General features: G+C 42.6%; 1 protein-coding gene across 1 annotated transcript in view; it reads left to right on the top strand.

The window, feature by feature from the left end:
* The window catches only part of LOC135219458 (ethylmalonyl-CoA/methylmalonyl-CoA epimerase-like), an 86,114-nt gene that overhangs the window by 42,950 nt on the left and 26,939 nt on the right, over window positions 1–16,225 (top strand). The window contains exon 3 of the mRNA XM_064256249.1: window positions 10,070–10,199. Within this exon, the coding sequence (XP_064112319.1) occupies window positions 10,070–10,199 (130 nt within the window). The remainder of the gene's footprint in view (window positions 1–10,069; window positions 10,200–16,225) is intronic.

Below are 16,225 nucleotides of genomic sequence, written 5' to 3'. Positions count from 1 at the left end.
AGACAAATTGTAAGCTAAAACTATTACATTCTAGTAATATTGAATCATTTACCTTTATTTTGCAACAAATTGGAAGTGTCTAACACAATATTTCGATTTATGGTGAATTTATGAAATAAACTTTTTCCTTACGTCCGCGCAGTAACTCTTCTGAAAAAATCATAAATTTTTTTGTCCAATGGTTGTAATGTTTGCACCATTTTAAATTAGCCGTTACATAAAGTTTGATATATGAAAATGTGCACAATTTCATGTAAAATACAACAAAAAACAACCCATGGTTGTAGCTTTTATCAGTTTTGAAATATTTTCATATAAATAACGATAAATAGAAAAAAATCGTACTTTGGTCAACTTTAACTCGACCGAAATGGTCAAAAACTGCAATTGTAAGCAACAACACTTACAGTCTAGTAATAATTCAATCAATTACCTTCATTTTGCAACAAACAGGAAGTCTCTAGCACAATATTTTGATTTATGGTGAATTTTTGAAAACATGTTTTTTTTTATGTCCGTGCGTTACGAATTCATGTATCATTTTGTGATAATATTTTCTCTGTGTTGCCTTAATCGTTTTACAATGTGTTATATACCAAAATGATTGCAATTTAGTGTACAATACAACAAAAAAAAATTAACTTTTTAGCTCTAACCGTTTTGCTCACAGCGCGATTTGTATTCAATTATATTTGAAATTTTTTGCGCTTTCATATATCCCAATATTTATATATGATAATGATATTTTTTCATTTCTGATGGTTACATACTAAACTTCAGGCAATAACTAAAAAAAGAGCCAAAAATTAACTCTTAATCTTGAAAACTAAGCGTGCTGTGATTTTTTGAAAAAAAAAAAAAAAAAAAATTTCCACTTCGGCACTCACTCGTGAACGCCGCCGGCATACGGGAGACGATTTTTAAAATACCGCTTCGGCGTTTAATGGCAGGCGGGTAGCCTAGCCTGCCCAGACATAAACACTCCACTTTGCTTTCGGCCGTCTTCCGATGAAGACGTGTGTTTCTGAGTTCTTGACAGTGGGATCTTTCTGGTTTATTTTTGTTTTTAAATAAATATTTATATACTGTGTTTAATATTGATATTAAATTCAATTAATATACAAACCCACTTTTTGTGATAGCCTTTATAGCCGCCTCTCTACTTGTGTTAAGAGTCAGCGGCAAAGGTATGCCAACATATTATGTACATTCTTTCACCCTTTAACATGAGGACGAGAAATGTATTTAACGTGAGGACGAGACATGTATTTAATGTGAGTTATATTGATCCTGTAACGAGACATGTATTCATCCGAAAATTACGCTTACGCTTGGGAATTACCAAGGGGAACTTCAAAGGTTTGTCCTTGTTTTGTGTTTATGGTAATTTCTCTTCTCCTTCATCCTTTCACTTACTGTGGGACGAAGGTAGAAGGGGCGTGTGGTGTTGGTGTTTGGGGGATCTCCTTTCACTTCGGAGGGTGGTGCCCTTGGATGCGAGAGGAGTATCCTATTACTTTAATAAGTTTTTCCTCATTTTACAGACTAATAGTGGTGATTGTGTTTACGGCAGTATTGGTTGGATAGCTCTTCGCATTGGTTATCCTAACCTTGGAATTGCACCTGTGACTCATAGCATGTTGTGATAGCGATCCTTGAGTGTGTGTACTGGTCCCCTGCTGTAATCATATTCACTTACCACTACTACCCTAATCATATTCACTTACCACTACTACCCTGGAGTTATGTCACTGGACGAAGCTTTTGCGCTGCCTTGTGATGTTTTTCTATTCCTGATGGTAGAAGTCTGGCAGAATTTGGAGGAATCGAAGAGGAAGAGAGCTCGTCAAGAGTCGTCATCCTCCTCTTCGAGATCATCATATTTTCATGTCTCCACCCCTTCGACTAATAAGGCTTTGCCATAGAAGAGAAGGTGGTCTCCCCCCCTAAGAAGTCTTGTCACGGGTCTGTCTCGCTCCGGTGAGACAGGTGGGTCTTCTGCTGGTCCTCTCGTTCCTCCAGGAACGGGGCCCGTCTCTCCTTCCTCAGGGAAGAAGAAGACTGGGACCATGGAGGTACCAGCCACCACTGGTACCTCACCTCCCGGCTCCAGAGGTTCCACCGTCTCGGCCACTTGCTTACAAGCATCACCGAGTGTACGGTCACCTACAGCCAAGGTCCAGACTGCTGAGTACACTCACCCTGTCAGGACCCAGGCACGGAGCGGAAGGATGGTAAGAGTCGCTCAGGTGACTCTCGCCAGACCGGCGATCGTCTGGTACCCAGGGTTGACGTGACGTTCCCGCGGGACCGTGCACACAGAGACCGGTGTAGGCTGCTAATCCAGCCCTCTTGAGAGGTTTTGGCCTCGAAGAGGACTTGGAAGAGTCAGAGGACGGTATTGGCGGTCTCCTGTCAGGTGCACACTCACCCTTACCCAGACGACGGTCGCGTTTGCGCGATCGACCAGTCTTGGTGATGGCAGTCGCTTTACCTGCCAGGTGAGAGTTTCGTAACTCTCCTCGAGGAAGCGTTCTCTCCACTGCTGCTCCCGCAGGTCCCTCCGGACAGGTGCAGTTGGGCCATGTTGCTACCGCAACTGCCCCAACTCCGTCCTGGATGGAGGACCTGTCGGTTGTCCTGAGGAAGCTGAAGAAGTAGTAAGGAAGAAGAGGAAGGTGTTGTCTTCTTCGTTGTTGTCTTCTGCTGCCTCTTCCTCTTCGACTTCCAAGGCCCCCCAGCCGAGGAAGAAGAAGTGGCCTCTCTGCTCCCCCCCCCCCCCCCCCCCCCCCCCCCACCCCCCCCCCCCCCCCCCCCCCCAAGAAGTCTCACACAGAGACTTTTAAGGGTCTGTCCCGCTCCGGTGAGACAGGTGGGTCTTCTGCTGGTCCTCCCGTTCCTCCAGGAACGGGGCCCGTCTTCTTCCTCGGGAAGAAGAAGACGGGGACCATGGAGGTACCAGCCACCGCTGGTATCTCCTCTTCTGGCTCCAGAGGTTCCACCACTGGATCGGGAACAGTCTCGACTGCTTGCCTCGTTTCTCCCATTGTAACCCGGGGAGGTTGAAGGGACAGGTGAGGGAGACCTGACGCTCCTACCCTGCCTACTAGCAGAACCAGAAGGCTGGGAGGACTGCAGGCGATCACCAACCCACGGTGGCGATCGAGCTGCAGGTCTGGACCAGCGGCCTCCTTGCGGAGAAGTGCTGGACCAAGGACAGTAGTGTCGGTCTCATGCATCAGGGGAGCTGCTACCAGTCGCGCGAGCCGTCCGGTCCCGGTGGGAGTGCCGGTTGGGTGACTGGTAGTATCCACTACGTAACACGGTGAGAATGAGCACCGTCCTCTTGATGGGCCACGGTACCAGGTCCAGGCGAGGTTGGACTCGGTGACCAGGGGGGACCTCTTCCCAGTCTTGCTACATGAACAGTCTGGTGGGAACATCACGTCAACCCTGGGTACTGGAAGATCGCTGAGCGATCGCCGGTCTGGCGAGAGTCACCTGAGTGACTCTTACCATCCTTCCGTTCCGTGTGTGCCTGGGTTCAGACTGCGGTACTCCGTTACATTTGACAACGTCTCCTTACACTTGCAACACCCACACTAAATAGCCTTCTGCAACACCCACGGATGCATGGACGCAGGCCCCCTGGATCTTGTTTGAGGGCCCTCATACACACTCAGTTACACCGCCATCAACTTCTCCCAGAGCACTTCCAGTCAGACTACCAATACCATCTTCCTCACTACTATCCTCCCAAATCTCTCTCTCTCTCTCTCTCTCTCTCTCTCTCTCTCTCTCTCTCTCTCTCTCTCTCTCTCTCTCTCTCTCTCACACACACACACACACACACAGACGTTGTCAAATGGAACTCATAACTCCTCCATACTGCTGCTGAAGGAAGAATATCTCGGGAGGGGCTCAGCCTGGATGGACCTGATGGTCTGTCGCCTCAGTAGGCAGTCACCCCCGGGATAGAGAAGAACAGGCAATAACAGTCAGTACTCATCTCTTTTTTTTCCCTTTACTCCTTGGTTATACCAGAATGAAACTAGGAAATAAGAGGAATTCGGTGGAGTTTACTCCTTGGAATTTGAACCCGGGAGACTATGTTTTTGGTTCAATCCTAGGATTTTACCGAACATACGTCAATCCTAGGATTTTACCGAACATACGTCAATCCGTTCAGGATGGATAGCACCGAGAGTTTGAATGCCTCTCCAGTGCTACTGTTTTGGGAACAACCAGTTCGGCTTGAACTAGTCGTCTTCGGTATCCTGTTATCACCGTAGAAGTCTTCCTTCGGAAAAACTTCACCTTCGCGCTCTTCATTAGAGAATGAAGGAGGTCGGCTTCCAGTCCTAATTGTTGTTGCTTCCAGTCCTTATTGTTGTTCCTTGAATGAAAGAGAATTTAGACTGGATGGGGGTCTATGTACAGGAACCTACAAATATACTATGAATATTTCTCTACGGGTATGTGACCGAGACAAATAGTATCTTCTTAATTGAACTACAACTTGGGACTGCCTTGCAAGCCTCCCAAGAGTTACCAGTTTTGATTTTGAGATACTAGTGGTATTGTTTACAACAACAACACCACAGTGCTTGCATTCACCGGAATCCGTTTCAGTTAAAATGCAAATGCTCGAGTGTATTTTCGTGCGTTCGATGGTTCTAGCCGAACGCATTCCTTCATGGAATGAATTACCTGGCAACTCAAGATGACAAGTGAGCGAGAGCTAGCGGTGTCCGGGCTGCCTGCCAGCCCTGCCTGCCGCAACCAGTCCTGCTGGCTCTCCAAGATAGTTTGGTCGGGTTTTGTCTCTCCTCTGCGATGATTGACTACCGAATCGAATCTGCCCGGCTATCACAGATGTACGTCTCTGGTTGGCTGGAATTCTCGCATACGTGTATGAACATCTCTACTGCATCTCCTTTTGCTGTTGCAAGAATTTTTAGACAGAGATATCTCACTAGACTCGTTATCATCTTTCTGTTTACCTCACAGTAACAGAAGTCTGTAGCCTAAGTCTTCTGCTTCATAGCACCTGCCGCTGCGATGACACAGAATGATTTCTTCAGACATCTGAGTTTGTCTTCTAAAAACATCTCGTAATTTGTAGGTTTGCAATTATTCTTTGTTCACCCCGAATTGTAGATGAATAACGGAAGACTTCGCCTGTTTCCCGCCCTGCCAGCTCTACTTCCAATTACTAATAGAATGTCCTCCCTGATCCAGCCCATGTTTTTTTATTACTGAAAGGCGCTCCGCTTTCATTGCAAACTCTGACTTCTCACCGAACAGCAATGAAATAGCGGTTTAGCGTTTTCAGTCCTCTGTAAAACAACAGGGATTAAAGCCGTCTTCTTTGGTTGGTGTCATCGACGGTTTCTTTTTTTACGTTCAGGATCTTGAGAGTTAACTTCTCTAGATTCAGCTGTGAAGACGTAGGTCCACATTCACCTTAGTCTTTCACTGGCATATAGTATTGTTTCTCCTTAGTTGAGATTCAACTACTGTCTTGCCATTCAGGGACCTCGGTCTCTAGAAGGCAATTGACTTCGTCTGATGGGCGCATGCTTTGAGAGAATCATCATCTCATCTCCCAACATTGGTGGTGAACAAGATAAGACGATTTGCATGGTTTCTCGGCATAACCCTTCAAAAGGCGAGTGTCACGTGACTATGTCTTGGATGCATGACTGCTCGCCTCACACTGAGTGCAGTCAATTGGCAGCTGTTGAAGAGTCCGAGACTGTCATGAGCTACGCTGTGGTCTTTGTATTGGTTGATCCAGATCAGTCATTACTTTGTCCTATTGGCATGTTCCTGTACCCATAAGGATCAACACTCACCATGGAGTGTCGGTGTGTTTATCCGCTGTGGAATATTACGAGACCATGAGAGACTTCTCTGCAGTTGGATAGTCCAGTGAATGGGTATTTGTCATCACTCCGAAGAAAATGTCGGACAGGAAGATAGATAGGTCATTGCGACCATATTTATCTTTCCCTTCAGGCCTGCCCACAGTTCCTTGGAACCTCATTTCCTTGGACCAGTGGTGGATGCTTGCAGATTGTGTTTGCTTACCCAGCTCATTCAAGAGGACAAGTTGCATCTTGCCTATGGTGTGCAGTTGTAGAGGTAAGAAGGATGCGAGAGTGACTGGCCTCTCCACCTTCCCCACCTCGTCCTTCCACTCCTCTTCCTTCGGGTTGAGGATAGGACTTGAACTTACGCTGGCTGGTCGGACGGTTGATGCGGTAAGCTTATACATAAAGCATCCTTTTTATTTTTCATATCAGAATCATAGAAGCAATCCCGCTCCTTCCTCTAGCAAGGGGAGGAACGAGACTGACAGTAATGCAAACCCTTCCCAGAACTTTGTATTAATGTTTCCGACTCTAAATATTCTTCACAGCCCATTTTCAGGTGAGTTATGATTCCTCACTCATTTCGAAAAGTCCCAGAAGTCTGACTCTTGATCATGCAGCTCCTATACTCTGATCAAGTTGTCAGAGGCAGGTCACTCCTCCTCGCTCTTATGACCAGGAGTAGCAGCCTAGGTATGTAGAACTCTAGTCAAGAGGCTCACTCAGATTCCTCCCACCAACCAGTGAGTCTTCCGTATGTAAAGGACCGAGGGTTTGTATATCGTGTAGGAACAAATCACAATTTTTGGAAGTAAATTGTATTTTTCCTAACTATAGAAACCTGAGGTCCTTTACATACATGCCCACCTCATGCCACCCTTCAGTCTGAACCTGGACCGAAAGGCAAAGTGGAGTGTTTACATCTAGGCAGGCTAGCCTACCCGCCTGCCACATGGTAGTTACTGCCTAACCACCTTGTTCAAGAATTTAATGGACGTAATCCCAGCTATGCTGGAAGTAATTCCTTATGTAAAGGACCTCAGGTTTGTATAGTTGAGAAAAATACAATTTACTTCCAAAAATTGTGATTTTTTACCTTTGTCAAGTCAGCGGTGAACTGCCATGACTGCAAAGGCATTCCACTATGTAGAGGCACTCTTTGGACAGACATCCAAGCTCTTTACTACATAAGATGAACACTGACTAGGGCCAGTTTTCTCCTGTAGTAGCTCTCTCACAAGGTAAGGTACAATAAGCAGGAGCAGTGCTGACTATTGTCTTTATCCAGGAATCCCGTTATATTTTGGAATTAAGAATACATCTACAGCCCCCCATCCTTGCATAGGGTAATAAGCTATAATTGTTTGGTAAGACACTGCAATAAAAATGGAATTTTTATAATAAAATGCAATTTTATAATTTTATTGCATACTTACCAAACAATGATTTAATTAAAGCCCACCCTCCTCCCCAAAGGTGGATGGTTGGGCAGGAAGAATTGACTACTCCTGGTCTGTTGTACCTGTCTCCCCCTTGAGTGGCGGGAGATGATGTCACCTACATCGGCGATGGTGGTACCGATGCGAAAGTTAGTCTTGTCTGCCGTTTAGGGAACCTACAGCTATATAATTGTTTGATAAGTAGGCATTAAAATTTCATTTTATTATAATTCAAATTTTAAACTGTCATTTCCAGTATAAACGTGGTATACTCTCTTATTTCATTCCTTGCTCCAAATCCATGACCTCCATGAATCTCATATGCATGACTACTCTTCCCAACTCTACTATTCATATCTTCTATAGGATTATTTTCTCTCCATCCTCTGCCATCTAATTGCTATTTCCAGTTTTCAACCCCAAACCAGTATTTTGTGGTTATATCTGGTAATGCTGGAGCAGGACAACTTTTTGCATTTGATATTTAATTACAGGTACCAGAGTAGTTATCTAATAGTAGTAGTTACTGTGAGACTGGGTGAGTTATTCAAAAAGGACAGATAAGAACTGCTTGATTGATTATGTTTTGTTCTCATGTCTAATTACTGAGTAAAATAGAGCATCTTAGATTATTTTTTTTATGGCATACAATAATTGACCAATTTTAGTTTTTCCATTTGGTGAAATTATTTACTCATGATGTAAGTATATATTAAAGGTATCCTGCAAAACATATTAGTATATGCCTGTGTAAACCATGGTTCAGCAGCTTCAGATGCACCACAATATGTATAAGAACAGAAACACTCCCACTTTGGCTAGGCATGCATTTGGGGACCACAGCACACCTTGTGCAGAAGTCATTTCATATATGTGTGTGTTTGTGTGTATGGTAATTGTAAATAAGTTCACAGCATCTTCAGGCACTATATCCAGCATGGTGTTGAACAAGAAGGGACTCAGCACTGATCCATGTACAGTCTTACCTTGACTTGGCAGCTGCTAATTATCCATTCAGTACTTCTTATGGTGGTTGTTACGTTTCCATGCATGTCACAAATTACAGGTAGTACTCTCATATATTTCTGATGCTTCCCACCTCTCAAATTATTCCACCCTTACTGTCTAGGTACTCCATTGCAAGCTGTTTCTGATTGATAAAGGCCACATGAAGAGAGTATGTTTTTTCAGTTTTTCATCAATTGGCATAAGGGAAGGGGGGACTTTCATCAACTGTACAATCCCTTTCATAAAGCCTAGTTACTGTCTTAGATTTAAGCTACGAAATTGTGTTTATACTAATTCTTTTGAAAATTTTACATGGTATGGGCCATTAATTTGATTTCTCCATACTGCTTGCAACTATTCATGTCTCCTCTCTTTATAAATTGTAATCAGTGTACTCTCTCTCTCCATTTTTCTGTTATAACTCCCTTTTCCACAATTTTCTTCTGTAGCTCCCACGGTAAATTTATTCCTTCTCAACCAGTCTTCCATGCTTGAACAGGTATGTCATTTGGCCTTGCAGCTTTACCACTCTTCATCTTTTTCAGAACTTCCTTTACCTCTTCTCTAGTTATCTCATGAACCATTCCATAATTTGCATGTCCATCTCCCACCTTGAATTTGTTTGCTCACTTAGTTGTTTTTCAGTATAATGTCCCCCACTTTCGTTTTCATTAGCAGTGTCCCATCTGCTCCCCTGATTTGTTTTGTGTGTGTTATGTCCATTTACTTCTTGCTTTGGTTAGCCTGCAAAAAGGTGTTCATATTCCCATGTCAAATGATTCTGTAAAGTTGATAATCCTTTTGTCCTCTCTGTTTCAGTTATCATAGCCAGGTCCTTTGTGGATGTGACTTTTAACATTTTTTATTAATATGATGGATCCGTTTAGATACCCTCCAATGATGGTTCTTCTGAATGCTTCAGTTGATTCCATTTCCTAATTCAGGTCTAGCCAAAAACTTGTGGCTGCTGCTCTTTAGTGTGTCCACACATTTGTAATGTCAGGTTTGCATTCCTCTGTACATAGCCTTACCTTCTTGATACTTTTAGTCTTGCTGTGTGTCTCAGTAAGAGCATTTTTGAGGTTTCCAGGCACAACAGTACCAATGTGTGCCTTCCTTATTTTGAACGCTCAGTAGAGGTTTGTAACCATCTTCGTTCCTTTACTTTATTACCCTTCCCAGAGAGTCTCCTGTATATATAACATGTCTGCTTTTCACAACAATTAAAGTTGCAGGTAAATGCCCCCTTTTTGTCTTTCTGCCTACATTTATAAGTTCCAAATCTGAAGGGTTTAGCTTGCTGATTCATTTTCACCTGCCTTGATACTGTAGCACTAGCACAGCCACAAAGTTAGGGTGATATATTTGTTGGTTGCATATGTTAGGGATGGATATAGAATCATTTTTCATTTGTGTTTGATAAAGTGTGTTGTGCCATTAATGTGATGTAGGAATTTTTGGAAACACTGCTACAGTTACATGAGTAGGATTGTCTGCACCTGGGTAGTAGTCAGTCAGTTGTTGTGGAGGTAGGGTGTTGTGCCCCAGGGCTCTGTGGTTGAGAGTTTGTGGCGAGGGACCTTGCCCTCTTTCCCTTTATTTCCTCATTGGTTAGCGAGTTGGATCTTGAAGGTCATCCATTATGCAGTCTGAGGGAGCTTGCAAAGTGAGTTGAACAGTCTGAGGGAGCTTGCAAGGTGAGTTTTAACTACAAAGTGTTATACTGAACTGTATATATTTTTACAGGGATGTTTTAGGAGCAGAAGTGAGTGGTGTAGAGGCTTTACCAGAACATGGCGTGTATACAGTCTTTGTTAAACTTGACAACACAAAGCTTGAGCTTTTACATCCCCTTGGAGAAAATAGTCCAATTCAGGTATGTAACTTTATATATCATGTATTGAGTTAATATGGTATGGTAAAGTATATGAAAAATATCCAGTAATTGGATAGTGGAAAATATGGTTTTATTAAAGCAGCCATTTCTCAGTGGATTAAAGTGTAAACAAGCTAAAAGATATTAGTGTAGTATGAGTAACTCATCTTTTCTTTTGTGTTCTTTTATGAATACAACATCAGTAATTGAAACTTATAACAAGATAGTTAACTGGTGGTAGATGAATGAGTGGGGACACCCCCCCCACTCCAACATGGATTTGAATACGGCCAATGAACAATAAAAAGTGTGAAAGGTATAAGCAGACTTTGGCTGCTTTATGTCCTTGGTGTTCTGCATAGATGCCAGATGTATGTTAGCTGGTCTTTACAGATGTTAGCTGGTCTTTACAAGGGAGAGGTTCAGCAGTGGTGAAGGAAGGCAAAAAGTTTTTGGTTTCTTTGAAGAGGATTACGTATACTACACCTTCAGTACCACTGAATCTTTTCTGACACTCACTCTGGATTGCCCCCCCCCCCCCCCCTCTCTCTCTCTCTCTCTCTCTCTCTCTCTCTCTCTCTCTCTCTCTCTCTCTCTCTCTCTCTCTCTCTCTCTCTCTCTCTCTCTGTAGCTACAAAAATTCATTAATGTTGTTGAGTCTGCTGTAGCTATTGTCTTACCCTGCAGTAGTAAGTATACAATCTTACTCCCATTCTACTTCCTGAGGAAAAGGATAAGAAGAAGAAGGCTCTGAAGCACCCCAACAGGAAGTTTCCTTGGGCTTTTAGTGAGTGCCATCCCTTTTTGGAAGTTGGTCATAGCATTTACTCAGTTTCTCTGAGCATGCTCTTGATCCAGGCACTTGATTTACTTTGGAAGCACAAGGACTGTTCAGGACCTCCCTTGTTCATACCTCTGATTTACCCAAGGAGTAGAAGACTTAACGATGGAGTTAGGTGAAGAAGCACAAAAAAGTATCTTATCCTTACCCCTTGTTGTTGAGCTTTAATTCATCAACCTCCTTCCATGAGGCAAAGAAGGAAAAAGGTCTTGAAAGCCCTCTCATAAGTTTCTTTTGACTTCAAGCAAATGGCTTCCTTTTTTTTCAGGATGGCTGACTGTATTTGCTCACCATCAGGTGGGACATTTGTTGCACGAAGGGTTGACACAGGGTTTTGTAAGCATGATTATGGGTTATTGTCCTGCTCTTAACCCTTAAACGCCGAGCCGGTATTTCCGAAAGTCTCCCGTATGCCGGTGGTGTTCGCGATTGATTGCCGAAGTGGAAGAAAAGTTTTTTTTTTAAATCACAGCACGCTTAATTTTCAAGATTAAGAGTTCATTTTTGGTTCCTTTTTTTGTCATTGCCTGAAGTTTAGTATGTAACCATCAGAAATGAAAAAAATATTATTATATATAAATATTGGAATATATGACAGCGCGAAAAAAAATTTCATATATAATTATACAAATCGTGCTGTGAGCAAAACGGTTAAAGCTAATGAGTTAATTATTTTTTCGTATTGTACACTAAATTGCGATGATTTTGGTATACAACAAATTGTAAAACGATCAAAGCAACACAGAGAAAATATTATCACAATATGATGCATGAATTCCTAACGTGCAGACTTAAAAAAAAAAAAAAGTTTTCAAAAATTCACCATAAATCGAAATATTGTGCTAGAGACTTCCTGTTTGTTGCAAAATGAAGGTAATTCATTGAGTATTACTAGTTTGCAAGTGTTGTAGTTTATAATTGCAGTTTTTGACTAATTTTGTTGAGTTAAAGTTGACCAAAGGTCAAATTTTTTCTACTTATCGTTATTTATATGAAAATATTTCAAAACTGATAAAAGCTACAACCATGGGTTGTTTTTTGTTGTATTCTACATGAAATTTTGCAAATTTCATATATAAAACTTTATGTAACGGCTTATATAAAATGGTGCAAACATTACGACAATCGGACGAAAAAATGTGAATTTTTCGGAAGAGTTACTGCACGGACCGGACGCAAGGAAAAAGTTTTTTTTCATAAATTCACCATAAATCAAAATATTGTGCTAGAGACTTCCAATTTGTTGCCAAATAAAGGTAAATGATTGAATATTACTAGAATGGAATAGTTTTAGCTTACAATTGTGATTTTTTACCATTTCGGTCGAGTCAAAGTTGACCAAAGGTTGAAATTTTGGTACATATCGTTATATATATGAAAATATTTCAAAACTGATAAAAGCTACAACCATGGGTTGTTTATTGTTGTATTCTACATGAAATTGCGCACATTTTCATATATAAAACTTTATGTAACGGCTAATATAAAATGGTGCAAGCATTACGACAATCTTACGAAAACATTTCTGATTTTTTTGGAAGAGTTATCGTGCGGATGTAAGGAAAAAGTTTTTTTTCCTAAATTCACCATAAATCAAAATATTGTGCTAGAGACTTCCAATTTGTTGCAAAATAAAGGTAAATGATTCAATATTACTAGAATGTAAGAGTTTTAGCTTACAATTGCGTTTTTCGACCATTTTGGTCGAGTTAAAGTTGACCGAAGGTTGAAATTTTGGCACTATAAAAGCTTCAATCATGGGTTGCTTTTTTTGTATTCTACATGAAACTGCGCACATTTTCCTATATAAAACTTTATGTAACGGCTAATATAAAACTGCAAACATTATGACCATTGGACGAAAAAATATCTGATTTTTTCGGCAGTTACGGCGCAGACGTAGGAAAAGTTTTTTTCAAAAATTCACCATAAATCGAAATATTGTGCTAGAGACTTCCAATTTGTTGCAAGATGAAGGTAAATGACTGAGTATTACTCGAATGTCATAGTTTTAGCTTACAATAGCGTTTTTCTACCATTTCGGTCGAGTCAAAGTTGACCGAAGGTTGAAATATTAGCACATCATTATTTATATGAAAATATTTCAAAACTGATAAAAGCTACAACCATGGGTTGTTTTATGTTGTATTCTACATGCAATTGCACACATTTCAATATTTAAAACTTTATGTAATGGCTAATATAAAACGGTGCAAACATTACGACAATCTTATGAAAAAATTTATGATTTTTTCGGAAGAGTTACCGTGCGGACTTAAGGAAAAAGTTATTTTCATAAATTCACCATAAATCAAAATATTGTGCTAGAGACTTCCAATTTGTTGTAAAAAGAAGGTAAATGATTGAATATTACTAGAATATAAGAGTTTCAGCTTACAATTGCGTTTTTTGACCATTTCAGATGCTTTTAGGGAATTAACTGGACATAAGGACTGGTCCTGTGGAAGTGGAATAATTTTCCATGGGTCCCACCTTACTTGTGGGTCTTTATTTTTGGCTAGAAATTGACAATCTGTAGAAAGTAATACATAGTTCTCCTGAGGGAAGAAATTCAATGTGACCTTGTTCCCTAGAAAGAGCCGACAGTTCTGAAATTCTAGCTCCGGAGGCCAAGCTTATTAGGAATAACATTTTCCTCAAGAGAGCTATATACTCACATGAGTCATTATCGGTTTCAGAGGCCAGTTTAAGGACATCATTTAAAAACCATGAGACTGATCTGGGTCTCTCAGCCTAGCACAAGCCTTTGGGATAGATGAAAAATATGAATCTGTTAGATCTATCTTGAAACCAAACTGGAAGATCTTTTTAAGTGCAGATTTGGTAGTAGTAATTGTGCTTGCTGCTAAACCTTTCTCAAACAACGTTCTGAAAAAGGTTATGGCCAGATTCGTGGTCATGGTTTGTGCATTTGAGTCCTTTAGGAATAAGGCCAGCTTCTAAACTGCTGAGTCATATTGACGTAGTGTCGATTCTCTTTTGTCAGATTCTAAGAATCTGTTGTTTTGAGGATCGATGTTGGCATCCCTTTGTGCTGCAAACTTCATGAAGTCCATAAAGTTAGGGCTTACGGAATTCCTGAGGAAGTGGACACAGTCCGCGTTTGTACTAACCGAGTCAGTTTGGGATTGGGAATCTGTTGAGGCCGGAGTCCCAATTGCTTTTGGGCCACTTGGGGGCTACTAGTGCGATGTGGCCCTTGAACGTCCTGAGTTTGTTCAGTACTTTCAAGAGAAGGTTTACTGGAGGAAACAGATAAATCCTCTTCCACACATTTCAATCTATAGCCATAGCGTCCGTGGTGTAGGCCAGAGGGTCCAGGTTGGGAGCCAGATAACAAGGGAGTTTGTGGTTCGACTCCGTCGCGAAGAGGTCCACCTGGAGCCCCGGAACCTTTTGACAGATCCATTTGAATGACTCCTTGTCCAATGTCCCCGATTCCAGCGGAACGGAGCGTGATAGGGCATCCGCCACCAAGTTCCTTACGCCCGTTAGGTGAGTGGCTGACAGGTGCCATTTGTCCCTGTCTGCCAAGGCAAATATGGCTATCATGACATGATTCACGTGACTCGACTTGGATCCGCCCCTGTTTATGCAGTGGACTACCACTGCATTGTCTAGTACTAGTTTGATGTGACTCTTCTTGGGCGGTCGAAGCCTTTTCAGAGTGAGAAACACTGCCATGGCTTCCAGTACATTGATATGTAGCTGGCGGAATGGTAGGGACCAGGTTCCCTGGACCTATTTGTACTGTGAGTACCTGCCCCAGCCGCTTAGTGAGGCGTCCGTGTGGATCACTAGAGACGGTGGGGGGAACTGGAGGGGTACTGCTTTTGATAGACTTTTGATGTCCTTCCATGGACGGAGCCTCTTCCGTAAGATCGCCGGGATAGGAGCTAATTTGTCCCAAGATCTCCGGTTTGCTTTTGAACGCCAGACGCGGTTTATGTCCTTCAGTCTGGCTTTCAATAGGATGTCTGTGACTGAAGCGAATTGGAGTGAACCCAAGATCCTTTCTTGGTTCCTCCGGGACGTCTGAGCGTTCTTGAGAAGTTGCCTCGTGGACTTGGCTAATTCTTTCCTTTTCAACGGCGGGATTGATAGAGTATGAGATCCCAGGTCCCACTGTAGGCCTAACCACTGGAAGCGAGATTCTGGTGTTAGCCTGGACTTGGTCCTGTTTATTTGAAACCCTAAACGTTCCAGGAATTGGATGACTTTGACCGTTTCCTTGTGGCATTCTTCGACACTTGTGGCCCATATGAGCCAATCGTCTAGATAGGCTACTAACATTATTCCTTGCGTCCTCAATTCTTGGACGACTGATTCTGGCAACTTTGTGAATATTCTGGGCGCAATGTTGAGCCTGAATGGCATTACTCTGAAGGAGTAAGCTTGCTTTCCTAGTTTTAAGCCTAGGAAGGGGCAGAAGTGTCTGGCTATTGGAACATGATAGTAGGCATCTGTAAGATCTATAGAGGTTGTGACGGCCCCACGGGGAAGTAAGGTCCGCACCTGCGAAACGGTCAGCATCCTGAACTTGTCACAAAGAATGAATGAGTTCAGATGGGACAAGTCTAGGATTATTCTTCGCTTTTCTGAGCCTTTATTTGGCACGCTGAACAAGCACCCTTGAAACTTTAAGTTCTTGACCCTTGATACTACTCTTTTCTGAAGGAGTTCTTGGGTATATTCTATCAATTCCGCTGTTGGTCTTTGATAGAAGTCGTTGGGTGGAGGAGGGCCTTGAAGCCAACTCCACCCTAGACCTTTGGTCACAATACTCTGAGCCCAGCTGCTGAACCCCCACCGGTGACGGAAGAGGTACAGCCTCCCTCCTACCTTGGGACTCTCACTGGTTTGCCGATGGGCGTCCACCACGTGCTCCTCGGAAACCTTTGCCCCGGCTAGCGGCCCTTCCGGCTCCTCGATGACGGGAGGGACCCTTAGCTTGGCTGCCTCTGGCGAACCTATTAAACGGCTGAAAGGAGTGAGCCTCGAACGCCGCATTATAGGCCGGAGAGACAGCGAAGGAGGTTGAGGCCTGGGGCTGCTGAGATGGCTGCGTTAAGAGCACGAACTGCTATTGGGGTTGTGCCTTAGACGCCGTTTGTTGTGATACTTGAGGTACGGGAACTGCCTACATTAGAGCTTGTTCAGGGGC

This window comes from Macrobrachium nipponense, chromosome 1, assembly GCF_015104395.2.
Source record: "Macrobrachium nipponense isolate FS-2020 chromosome 1, ASM1510439v2, whole genome shotgun sequence".
Lineage (NCBI taxonomy): Eukaryota > Metazoa > Arthropoda > Malacostraca > Decapoda > Palaemonidae > Macrobrachium > Macrobrachium nipponense.
Note: the sequence above shows the minus strand (reverse complement) of the source record. Positions and strands in the feature narration are given on the sequence as shown.